Genomic DNA, 13179 nt, shown 5'->3' with positions numbered 1-13179 from the left:
GCAGTACGTCCAACCGGCCTCACAACCGCAGAACATGTGTAACCACGCCAGCCCAGGACCTCCACATTAGGCTTCTTCACCTGGGGGATGGTCTGATACCAGCCACCTGGACAGCTATGGGTATGCACAACTGAAGAATTTGTCGGGAAGCTCATCTGAGTGCTCATCGTCCTCACCAGGGTCTTGACCTGACTGCAGTTGGCGTCATAAACGACTTCAGTGGGCAAATGCTCACCTTCTGTGGCTACTGGCACGCTGGAGAAGTGTGCTCTTCACGGATGAATCACGGTTTCAACTGTACCGTGTATAGCGTTGTGTGGGCAAGAGGTTTGCTGATGTCAATGTTGTGAACAGAGTGCCCCATGGTGACGGTGGGGTTATGGTATGGGCAGGCATAATCTACGGACCATGAACACAATTGCATTTTATCAATGGCAATTTGAATGCACAGAGATACCATGACGAGATCCTGAGGCCCATTGTCGTGCCATCACCTCATGTTTGGGATGCTCTGGATTGACGTGTACGACAGTGTGTTTATTTTCCCACCAATATCCAGCAACTTCACACACACATTGAAGATGAGTGGGACAACATTCCACAGGCCACAATTAACTCTATGCGAAGGAGATGTCACGCTACATAAGACAAATGGTGGTCACACCAACTAATGGTTTTCTGATCCACACACCTACTTTCTTTTAAGGTATCTGTGAACAACAGATGCATATCTCTATTCCCAGTTATGTGGGAATACAGAATAATAATAATGAATTTATTTCAATTGACTGTAACAGTAAAATCTTAGAAATCGTTGCATGTTGCGTTTGTATTTTTGTTCAGTGTACATATACAGTGCTTTCAGAAAGCATTCATACCCCTTAACATATTCCACATTTTGTTGTGTTACAGCCTGAATTCATGAATGGAAACAAAAAAAAAAGTTCTCACCCATCTACACACAACACCCAATAATGACAAAGTGAAAACATGTTTTTAGAAATGTTTACACATTTATTGAGAATGGAATACAGAAATATGTCATTTACGTAAGTATTCACACCCCTTTGCTATGACACTCCAAATTGAGCTCAGGTGCATCCTGTTTCCATTGATCGTTCTTGAGACAGTGTCTACAATTTCATTAGTGTCCACCTGTGGTCAATTCAATTGATTGGACATGATTTGGAATGGCACACACCTGTCTATATAAGGTCCCACAGTTGATAGTGCATGTCAGAGCAAAAACCAAGTCATGAAGTCAAAGGAATTGTCCTTAGAGCGCTGAGACAGGATTGTGCCGAGGCACAGATCTGAGGAAGGGTACCAAAAAATGTCTGCAGCATTGAAGGTCCCCAAGAACACAGTGGCTTCCATCATTCTTAAATGTAAGAAGTTTGGAACCACGAAGACTCTTCCTAGAGCTGGCCGCCCGGCCAAACTGAGCAATCGGGGGTGAAGGATCTTGGTCAGGGAGGTGACCAAGAACCCGATGGTCACTCTGACAGCACTCTAGAGTTCCTCTGTGGAGATATGAGAACCTTCCAGAAGGACAACCATCTCTGCAGCACTCCACCAATCAGTCCTTTATGGTATAGTGGCCAGACTGAAGCCCCTCAGTAAAAGGCACATAGCAGCCATGCTTGGAGTTTGCCAAAAGACACCTAAAGACTCTAAGACCATGAGAAACAAGATTCTCTCGTCTGATGAAACCAAGATTGAACTCTTTGGCCTGAATGCCAAGCGCCACGTCTGGAGGAAACCTTGCACCATCCCTACAGACTTGGTTTCCTCTATCATAATCGCTCCTCTTTCACCACAGCTGCCAAACTAACCCTGATTCAGATGACCATCCTACCCATGCTAGATTACGTAGAGATGTAATTTATAGATCGGCAGGTAAGGGTGCTCTCGAGCGGCTAGTTGTTCTTTACCATTTGGCCATCAGATTTGCCACCAATGCTCTTTATAGGACACATCACTACATTCTATACTCCTCCTTGTGCTGCTGCCATGTTGTGTTGCTACCATGTTGTTGTGTTGCTGCCATGCTATGTTGTTGTCTTAGGTCTCTTTATGTAGTGTTGTCTCTTTTTGTGATGTGTGTTTTGTCTTATATTTGTTTTTACATTTTAAAATCCCCCATCCCCGCAGGAGGCCTTTTGCTTTCTGGTGGGACGTCATTGTAAATAAGATTTTTTTCTCAACTTACTTACCTAATTAAATACAAAACGGTGTTGGCAGCATCATGCTGTGGGGATGTTTTTCAGCGGCAGGGACTGGGAGAGTAGTCAGGATCAAAGCAAAGATGAATGGAGAACACAGCCAAGACAACGCAGGAGTGGCTTCGGAACATGTCTCTGTCCTTGAGTGGCCCAGCCAGAGCCCGGACTTGAACCCGATCAAACATCTCTGGAGAGACCTGAAAATAGGTGTGCAGCGGCGCTCCCCATCCAACCTGACAGACCTTGAGAGGATCTGCAGAGAAGAATGGGATTAACTCCCAAAATACAGGTGTGCCAAGCTCGTAGCGTCATACCCAAGAAGACTCGATGCTTTAATCACTCCCAAAGGTGCTTCAACAAAGTACTGAGTAAAGGATCTGAATACTTATGTAAATGTGATATTAGATATTAGCAACAATTTCTAAAAAGCTGTTTTTGCTTTGTCATTACGGGGTATTGTGTGTAAATTGATGTGGTGAAAAAAACAATTGAATAGACTTTAGAATAAGGCTGTAACGTAACAAAATGTGGAAAAGGTCAAGGGGTCTGAATACTTTCCGGATGCACTGTATCTGAGGAAGGGTATAAAACAAGTTCTAGAGTGTTTTTAGTTTTCAAGAGCACATTAGTTTCCATCATTGGGAAATGAAAAAAATATGGAACTACCCAGACTCTGCTTAGAGCTGGCCGTCCGACCAAACTGAGCAACCGGTCAAGAAGGACTTTGGTCAGGGAGAAGACCAAGAACACAATGACCTCTGACAGAACTACAGGGTTCCTTGGTTGAAATGGGATAACCTGTCAGAAGGACAAGTCTCTACAGTACTTCACCAATCTGGACTTTATGGGATAGTTGCCAGACGTAAGCAACTCCTGAGAAAAAGGCACATGACAGCATGCCTGGAGTTTTCAAAAAGGCATGTGAAAGACACAGATCAAAAAGGCAAAATATTCTGTGGTCTGATGAGACAAAAATGTAACTCTTTGGCATCGTTCATCACCCGTCTAACACCATCCCCACGGTGAAACATGAGGGTGGCAGCATCATGCTATGGGAATGCTTTTCAGTGGCAGGGACAGGGACGACTGGTAAGGCTGGAGGGAACAATGAATGGAGCCAAATAAAGGCAAATCCTTGATGAGAACCTGCTTCGGAGTGCAAACGACCTAAGACGAGGGCGAAGATTTACGTTCCAACAGGACAATGACCCAGAGCATACAGTCAAAGCAATGCTGGAATGGCTTCAGAACAACAATGTGATAGTCCTTGAGTGGCCCAGCCAAAGCACAGACTTGAATCCCATTGAAAATCTGTGGAAAGACTTGAAGATTGCTGTTCACTGCCACTCCCGATCAAATTTAACAAATCTTGAGAAAATCTGCAAGGATGAATGGGGAAAAAAATCCACAAATCCAAATGTGCAAAGCTGATACAACATACCCAAGACAACTCAAAGTTGTAATCGCCACCAAAGGTGCTTCTACAAAAGTATTGACTTGGGTGTGACTACTTATGTATATTTCTATTTAATTTTCAATAAATGTGCAAACATTTCTAAAAACGTGTTTTCACTCATTATGGGTATTGTGGGTAGATGGGTGAGAAATCAATTTAATCCACTTCAAATTCAGGTTGTAACACTGTGTGGAATAAGTCAAAGGGTATGAATATTTTCAGAAGGCGCAGTAGTTTAACTAGTAGTTTAACAATGTTTTGCAGTAGCTTCGTGGTAGTAAACTAAATTAAAATGTTCAGTAGTAAATTACTTCTTTTTTTTGCCCTGTAGTGGTGTAACTAACAACTGGAACTACACAGTTTTGTTTAATAAGCTAAATTACACATTTTAACATCTGACTCCAGCATTATCTGTTCTTACAATTTTGTAGTCTATAACATATTTGATATAATTTATCACGAAGTCGTCTGGTGGCTTGATAAACGAAACATTTGATTTGCTTCCTCAACATCGCCCAGTTTGACCCCTAGGTTCTTTACAGTAGTGTCGTAAATATAGGCTGGGGTTCCAAGCGACCATCTGATTTCAGGCTTAGGCTCACTCTACCGTAAAGTAACGGGGACCGACACAGAAGGTTAAAGTGACTTCAACAAAACGCGGTAAATAATGACAGTTATAACATATTTATATACCTTTTGACAATACAGTAGTTTAACTATTCAACCATAACTTATTTTTGCACTTCAACAATGCGGAGAAACAGTTTAGTGAGTCACAACACACAGCGCGAGTGGCCTGTTAGTCAGTAGCTGACTTTAGTCAGTTTATCCGTTTATCAACAATTACCTAGACAATGAAGTCGAGTGCAATAAGTGCATCCCATGGCTGCTAAATATTGCTAGCTACCAATAGCTAGAACTAACGTTAATAATACTAGCTAACGTTAGATAATAGGCTTGTATGAATGTCTAATTGCAACGTTGCGATGACTAACATTAGTTAGCTAACTAGCCTTAGCTAGTTAGCTAACTAATGTTAGTCATCGCAACGTTGGCAAGCTGTAACGTTAACTAGCTACAGTAGCTAACTATCATGTTTGAAACAACTGTCCTAGTGTAGACATTTGATAGTAGCTAATTTGCCCATTAATGTATTACTCTAATGCTAGCGCCTATGGCTGTGTATGTGGCCCCTTCTCGAGAGTTAGTAACGTTAGCTAGGTAATTTTACTGAACATGTAACGTTAGCTATTGGACCTGAATTCATATTGATGCCTCCAGTTGTATGAACAATAATTTACAGCTAGAGCGCTCTCTGAAAAATGTCAGAGATTTCATCCACCTCTAACACATTGGGTGTACCAGTATTTATTAGATGAAGACCGTAGCAAACAGTTGCAAAAGGTTAAGGTTTCCAGGGTTAGAGTAGTGCAGAAGTTGTCATATGCAGAGGCAGTGAAGAAAGTAGAGGAAGATGGGTTAAGGGGGAGGAGTGGTGAGAGTAGTAGAGATATACCAGTACAGAGGGAGAGGCCAAAAAGTGAAATAAGTTTCAGTAAGATTGGATTTTTAGCATTTATAGCAATGGTTATCAATTGTACTGAAGTCTCAGAAAATTGAGGTTCTGGTGGCAGCTGCAGAGGTATTTGGGTGTGCCAGACTTGACAGCAGAAGAGTTACAGGATGTGTTAAGTGGTGATGTCCCATCCTTTCAGGGTGATGGCATGATGTAGGAGTTAATACATTTAATTAGTGGAGTAGGGGGGTGTTAATTTTATTTGATATAACTTTGAAATTAATGAGTGTAGTGTTAGATGGTAGGGTATTTAATACATTTTTTATTTTTCAAGTAAAGTATAAGGGAGTTATACTCTAGTGTAGTAGGTGGCCGTAATACAACAAATTGGATGCCAACCGCCGTTAAACCTCATAGAAGAAGCAACTGAAACCTTTTACTCAACAGTTTTGCAACTAAAACCAGTTTTTATTGGACAAATTCTGTTGCGTACAATGTAGTGAAAAATGGGGCAATTCAAGAGGGTGCTACGAAATGAATGTCACAACGTCATTTTCTTTGTCCTATGTCATTATAAATAAGAATGAATCATTATATCATTCTCTACAATATTATAACCTTAATATATTTGTACTTGACAGTGTTGAGGAAATATGAACATTATTTTGCTGTGACCGTTTTGCGATTCCTTCTCATTTAAATTCTCAAAGTATTGCCATACGGGACTGATGCTGTCACTTGCCTTTCTCTGCCATTTTTCCAACTGTTAACGACGATGACGTAGTAGTGGAGAGTCGACTCTAAAATAATGGATTCCTCGACTCCTTGCAGTGTCAATATTCCTAGCGCAATCGACTCCTAAGATTCTGTATTTTTGGAGGAGACTGATTAGTTGCCGTACTTCCGAGAACACAAACACTTGCATAGGGCTGACCACATTTAGTCGACTGGTTGATTGTTTAGTCGATAGGCTGTTGGTCGACCGAGATTTCTTTAGTCGAGCAGTAGCAAAAACAAATATAAAATATTGACCGTTTAGACTTCGCAGCTCATGTTTGTCTCTTCCATATTTGGTGTTGTGAGGTGTTACCATTTGGAGGTGTTTCCGCTGGTTGGACCAATCAAAATTAACTTGATACCTTAGTAATTTTAATCTCCAGATCCTTGTCTTTCATTGCCTATAACTGGGAATAATCTACGTTGAGGGGCTGTTTCTATGGCAATTTAAATGGAAAGAGTCAGAAATACACAATGATAACAAGAACAGATTGTCTTCGCCGAGGGTGGATATTGAAATTCAGTCTGTTAGCCTTGTACATAAATATTTATCTAGTCCTTATTTAGTTTTGTATTCAGCTAATTTAATTTAGAAAAAGCCCATGTTTTCATTCACAAACCTGCAGCCACTAGTTAGCTTGTCAGCTTGAGCAGCGTCACAGTGTTATATTGACAGAGGTGTGTTGAGCATTATAAACTGGGTGGACAGCTGTGGCATATCAGACTGTATACCACGGGTATGATGAAACATTTATTTTTACTGCTGGAATTACATTGGTAACCAGTTTATAATAGCAATAAGGCACCTCGGGGGTTGGTGGTATATGGCCAATATACCACGGCTAAGGGCTATATCCAGGCACTCCGTGTTGCGTCATGGGTAAGAACAGCCCGTAGCAGTGGTATATTGGCCATATACCACACCCCCTCAGGCCTTATTGGTGAAGTGACCACTGTGATGGCGTTACAGTCACTCTAAACATGCTAAATTCTCAGAGTAAATAGTCCTAACTTTTGAACCATATATGGTAGAGACATGGGGTTTGGACTGCTGTTTTTCTGATTGAATGGGCATATTTGTATAAACCTTGAATAAATTAATAATTTTATTGATGAACACCCTACAAAATCTGTTTGCTTCCGCTTGGTTCCTAACGTTAGTGAATGCACCCTTTGTTATTATGGCTGCAATGACTCTTAAGGAAAACACTTGCATTGCCAAAACCACGATGCCACAGAAAGACCCCTTTCCAAAACCACGATGCCACAGAAAGACCCCTTTCTAATCAGAAACCTTTAGCATCACTCTTGCTCTTCTCTCTTCTCCCTTCCTGCAGCATCATGCCGTTCATCGACCTCCAGGGGAAGTTGGGCATCAACCTAGACAAATGGATGTTGATCCAGGGTGGAGAGCAGCCATATAAACGGGCACCCCGCTGCCACGCCTTTGAGAAGGAGTGGATCGAGTGTGCGGATGGCATTGGTCAGACCCGTGCCAAGAAGGAATGCAAGCTCGAGTTTGAGGACTTCTATGAGTGCATGCACAGAGAGAAGACGGTGAGTGTAGGATATCTGAGCTGAAGAGTGTGTGTGAACTGTGAAGATTGATTTTGTGTGTGATTTTCATGTCCTTTCCCAATAAACACTTGTGATTTCATCAACCAAGACCTGTTGAGGAGTTGTCCATTGATATCCATGTCTGATAAAAAATAACTGCTTGTCCTCTTACATGGGTGTTCATCCTAGGGATGTGACAAATGGAAAATGTATGTTTAAATGTACATTAAAACGATAAGAAAAAAGCTTAAAATGTCACGTGAATTCATAATGCAGCTGCGCTGTTGGCCGCAACTGTCTGGGTCTCATGGTGCGTCCCTTTCAGATGTTTAAGCATTGCACCTGTACTACCATTATTGTACTTCAATTCCACCTTGCAAAGTTTGCGATTCCTTCTCATTTAAATTCTCAAAGTATTGCCATACGGGACTGATGCTGTCGCTTGCCTTTCTCTGCCATTTTTCCAACTGTTAACGACGATGACGTAGTAGTGGAGAGTCGACTCTAAAATAATTGATTCCTCGACTCCTTGCAGTGTCAATATTCCTAGCGCAATAGACTCCTAAGATTCTTTCTTTTTGGAGGAGACTGATTAGTTGCCGTACTTCCGAGAACACAAGCACTTGCATAGGGCTGACCCCATTTAGTCGACTGGTTGATTGCCCGAGATTTCTTTAGTCGAGCAGTAGCAAAAGCAATAATAAAAATATCATGGTGTACAAGACACCTGTCTGAGTGGACTAATCCATTGTGGAGGCCGTGGGGATGGCACAGTCCATCACTCTTAGGCATGTGCTACTGAAGTTGTATATGGTTAAGGACAATGGTGCAACACTAATAAAAAATTATATTATTTTATAACAAATGCGTTTCATAGCGGTCACTGTCCGCGGTTCTGAAACATCAATGCACTGTTGAATTCGCACCTTTTCCTAGACCATGTTGCTATGTGCGTAATAGCAAAGTTAACCAGCATATTGGTGTTGAGGACAATGCGGCGGACGTAGCAGCAAAGTTAGGAGACAAGAAAACAGCCCTTGCCTGTTCTTGAGTGGCCCAGCCAGAGCCCGGACTTGAACCCAATCAAACATCTCTGGAGAGACCTGAAAATAGCTGTGCAGCGACGCTCCTCATCCAATCTGATAGAGCTTGAGAGGATCTGCAGAGAAGAATGGGAGAAACTCCCCAAATACAGGTGTGCCAAGCTTGTTGTGTCATACCCAAGAAGACTCGAGGCTGTAATCGCTGCCAAAGGTTCTACAGCAATGTACTCAGTAAAGGGTCTGAATACTTATGTAAATGTGATATTTCACTTTTTTTTTTACATTTACAAAAATGCCTTTAAACCTATTTTTGCTTTGTCATTGTGGGGTTGTGTGTAGATTAATGGGGGGGAAAAACTGTAATCAATTTTAGACTAAGGCTGTAACATAAAGTGTGGAAAAATTCAAGAGGTCTGAATGCTCTGTATATATGGGAAAATACACATTTTAAATTTTTTAGACCAATCAAACAGATTTAAAAAAAAGTTGGGGACGGCCCTACACTCGCATCTGTCATGGCGAGCTAGCAAGGGACGGAGAGAGAGGGGAGGGCACAGTATAGGCAGGTCGGCAGACAGTCAGAACTGTGCACTAGGCCAATCTATTGGCATCTAGCAATGGAAAGCTGTATCTCGCAATTCTTGGCATGCAATGTCTCGCAACTTCAGTAAAGCATGGCATTTCATCAATGAATGGGCTAGGATGTTGAGATGAGCGAGATGCAACATATAAAGTGTCTGCTCGTGCACTGGTTTGCTTCACGCGATTTACAGCGTGGTAGACCGGGCACCAAAACAGTGGAGAAGTTGAGCATCGCGCTTCAACGTTCTTATTTTTGTGGAAATTTACCATTTATGCTGTTCTGCATTGACTTTAACAAAAAAAAAACGTTTTTCTGTCAAGGATTTTTCTTAACGTTAAGGATCCCAATTTCGTTGAAACATTTTACCTTTTTGAAATGTTCACACCCCCAGTCCATCCTTTCCAGCTCTACCTGTTGTTGGAGAAGGAGGAATCTTTGGTGTTGATTACCAAATTAAGAGCATCAAGACTAGGAAATGCTTTTGTTTTGAGAGTTTTTGTTGTTAAAAATACATTGAGTTGATGAATGAAGAGCAATGAGCTGAAAAAACACACCAATACCTCCTTAAGAAGTTCTGAGCATGCACCCCCCAAAAAGTTTGACAGCCTCTCTCACAACTAAGTGTCTGAAGTGGCTTGCTCTCTCTGTCTGTCTGTAGCACAAGAGGCTGTATGAGATCCGTAAGCAGCGGGACAAGATGGTGAAGGAGGGCACCTACCAGACCCCAGCGCACCACACCGGCGCTCAGGCTGATGACAGGCCTTGACCCAATTTGACCTTGTTGACCACAAGGTGTCCCCCCCAACTTGTGTATAATAATTGTTGTTCAGATATCTCTTTGTTTGTGTCCAACCCTTTGCAAGTTTGCAAATAAATGTTATTGACCATGAACCTTGTGTGACTTTCTTTCTCCTTTTTTAGGTACAGTGTAGGGAGAGATGACTGGAAGAAAGGGACAGAAATGTGAAGGTGATTTATGATATGTGCACTCAGGTTTAAGTTTGTTCACTATATTTGATATTTGTGATCTTGGTTTTGAATGTGTGAATACTACAGATTTTATTCCATTTGTAATACCATACTAACTACACAATACAAGACAATTTGTTTTGAGCATGAATGTATTTGTTAGAAAAATGAAATGATTTCACATTAGCTTACTTGTTTTAGGACAAAAATAGCTACAGTTGAAGTACTACAGACGATATAACCAGCATGATTAATATCCTTGAAAAAACATCTGAGAATTGCAGAAATGACAATCAGAAATATCCTTATAAACCAGCCTAGCTTGGAAGTGCGGGGTTGATGATATCTGAACCCCACTCAACTCTAAACCCTATCTCCTAATTCTGTTAAATATCAGAGTTGACGGATTAGTTGATCAGCTTCTCCTGATGAAATTCAAATATGAATGAATGTACTCTGAAATCCCAATTAAATTAGCAAGCGTTTCACCAGCCCTAATAAGATTACGAGATCCTCCATGTCACCACAAGGTGGCGTCAAGAGCCAAGTAAGTACTACACAATCTCCCATCTACCTAATCGTGTCAAATCATGTTTGAAGTAAATAGGCTTCGGTTACAATGTTTGACAAAAGTTTGATGTCCATCGCGTTTAGTGGCAACACAAATAAAGGGTTTATTACTTGCTAATATAGAGTGGAGAATTAAGTATTATGGAGTGAGTTTAGCCTCTGCCTTTAATCACAAGGGTTATTTACAAAAATGAAGAGATACCAATACTGTCACAATATAGCCGATAAACCGTTTTGATGAAGTGTATGGAGGGAGGGAAGCTGGATTTTTCAGAAGTTCCAAAAGATTGCCTCATGGCCTGACTCCCGCTAAAGGGTTGCACGTTACTTTTCTGATTCATTACAGAGTCTGGTGGTGACATTGTATCTAGGCCGTGGGACAAGGTGAAAAGGCAACAAACAGTATGTGGGCTAGTCATCACAAGGTTTTAATCAAGTGTTTGGTTAAGGGGATTTTGGCCTGTCTGGGCACTGCATTTTCTTTTACAAAACTATAGGCCTATTGTACTGCTTTATTGCCTTGCAGTTGACCTGATTCATTTTCAATGACAGAAATGCGGTCTTCCATTATTTTGATTAACAAATGGGATTTTAAAGGAGATTGTTTTATTATGTCAGCTAAGTTAAGCAGCCTGTTACATATTACAGCCAAACGTTATGCGACCTTTTATCTTCTGAAGCAAGTCTCCGGTCTAAGTTGCAAAATTGCACTGCTTTTCATTTGGCCTGTCCCACAGATTTGGCTTTAGCCATTGTTTGATTAAAGCATCAGCAGCGAGCCTAGTTCATCCTGAACTGTTGGACAGCATTCCGTCTCTGACTGCTCCGCGGAGGGAGGGAGGGAGGGTCCGTGTATATCGTGGCCAATGGTTATACAGGGAGGACCATTCTTGCAAGCTATTCTCCCCGCCGGACAAGCTGGACTGGGAGGGTCGTAAAAAAACTCTGACAATGTATAGTTATTTAGTTGCATAAATACATATTGGAGGAGGGGTCAGGAGAAACAGTTGTGATTGATCTAAGGATTAAGGATTAATATGATCACATGCAAAGACAAAGAAAGACCTGTTGCAAAAGCAGTAGCTAAACACAGCTATTTCGTGGTTGCTATGCATCCACAAATATGCCGAAAGTAAACGCCCCCCCCACCACCACCCAAAAAAATAGCGTACGTCGTGCCAGTTGGCCGTGAACGAATAGTGTGGTTGAAGTTAGAACACACCGAAATTCCATTTTCGCGACACTTACCATCTCCTCTCCAATAGCTATGGGTTAAATGTTAAACCCTTGATATAGCCTACCCGTTGATGAGGTCAGTAGAGCGAGAGTGAGGGGTAGAGAGCGAGGTGGGGGTTGTAGAGACAGGAAAGAACGGGAGAAAAGGAGGGAGAGGGAAGAAGGGGAATAGACAGCCATTGCCGAATCACAGTCGTGGTATTCATCGCTTCCTTGTCCCGGGTCAGTACAAACGGCTGAGTAGCAGCCCTGATCAGACCGTCTGTACCTAAACGTGCTTCCGAAAGAGGAAAGACGCTTACCGTGAGGAGGGCGACTCGAAGAGCCACAGCATCCCTGTCTCTGTAACCCCGTAAAATATTCTGACTCGAGGACCGCTATTCCCCGGTAAGGTTTCGGTGTCGTGGAACACACCATGTGTAGTCTGAATCATATTGCCAGACGTCTGAGATTGTGAAATACATATGATATAATGCATGTATTGTGGTTGATTTTCAGTTGCATTTGTATTACCGATGTGGTAAAACTATTCCCTTATTCAATATCTGTTCTTAATTGCATAGTAAAAAGTTGATATTTATGCAATTCATAAAATGATTGGTGTAATTAATTAGGATATAAATACTAATGTACAGAGAGACGAAAATAATATTAACTATCAAAATCGATGTTTTTATCCATGCTTGGTCCTGGTTTAGATGCTTTGTGCTTGAAAAGGAGAAATGAGAAGGGGTTTGTAGGTCGAATAGCCTAACGCTGTTATTCTACTAATGAGAGTGACACAAAACGCATTTTGTTAACACCGGCATCACAAATGGATAAATGTTATTAGCCCGTTATGCAGGCAGTGTGGACAAAGGGCCCCAGTATGCTCCTTGCCTTCGCTCCCCACGACATTTCGAAATAGGATCGATCTATGATCACTCATGCACACCGTTTCCGCTACATATTAAAGCCCTTGCCTAGCTTTTCCTCATAACGCATATCAACTCTTCAACAGTACACACATTCTTATGGCTATGGTCTATTGTGATTTCTATAAATCCATAGCCTTGTGCGAGAGCTGTTTATTCAAGCTGTTGTGTAATTTATGTTCGATTTCTGAATAGAAGGTGTCCCTGAATAGGATAATTTTATTGATCGGCCATTAATTATCGGTAATAATACCATGGGGACCGCGCACTCATCAAATACGTCCCTATAGAGCGGCATCAATGAATGTTCTACAGTCGTGTAAAAACAAAGTC

General features: G+C 41.6%; 2 protein-coding genes across 10 annotated transcripts in view; both read left to right on the top strand.

The window, feature by feature from the left end:
* Window positions 1-4227: 4227 nt before the first annotated feature.
* On the top strand, window positions 4228-10048 carry LOC112229872 (NADH dehydrogenase [ubiquinone] iron-sulfur protein 5-like). The gene is made up of 3 exons (XM_024395986.2): window positions 4228-4341; window positions 7312-7531; window positions 9816-10048. Exons 2-3 carry the CDS (start codon window positions 7316-7318, stop codon window positions 9921-9923), a joined length of 324 nt encoding a protein of 107 aa, XP_024251754.1. The 5' UTR covers window positions 4228-4341; window positions 7312-7315; the 3' UTR covers window positions 9924-10048.
* Window positions 10049-11985: 1937 nt separating this feature from the next.
* Window positions 11986-13179, top strand: part of LOC112229351 (microtubule-actin cross-linking factor 1-like) — a 262375-nt gene continuing 261181 nt past the window's right edge. For 2 of the 9 annotated variants that reach the window (XM_042310211.1, XM_042310210.1), the window contains exon 1: window positions 11986-12319. The gene's annotated coding sequence lies outside the window, so the exon portion shown is untranslated. The remainder of the gene's footprint in view (window positions 12320-13179) is intronic. The other 7 variants (XM_042310217.1, XM_042310216.1, XM_042310215.1 and 4 more) reach the window with 5 other exon arrangements.

The sequence above is a fragment of the Oncorhynchus tshawytscha genome, linkage group LG31 (genome assembly GCF_018296145.1).
Source record: "Oncorhynchus tshawytscha isolate Ot180627B linkage group LG31, Otsh_v2.0, whole genome shotgun sequence".
Classification (NCBI taxonomy): domain Eukaryota; kingdom Metazoa; phylum Chordata; class Actinopteri; order Salmoniformes; family Salmonidae; genus Oncorhynchus; species Oncorhynchus tshawytscha.
The sequence above is the reverse complement of the archived record's forward strand: the minus strand, read 5'-3'. Positions and strand labels throughout refer to the sequence as shown.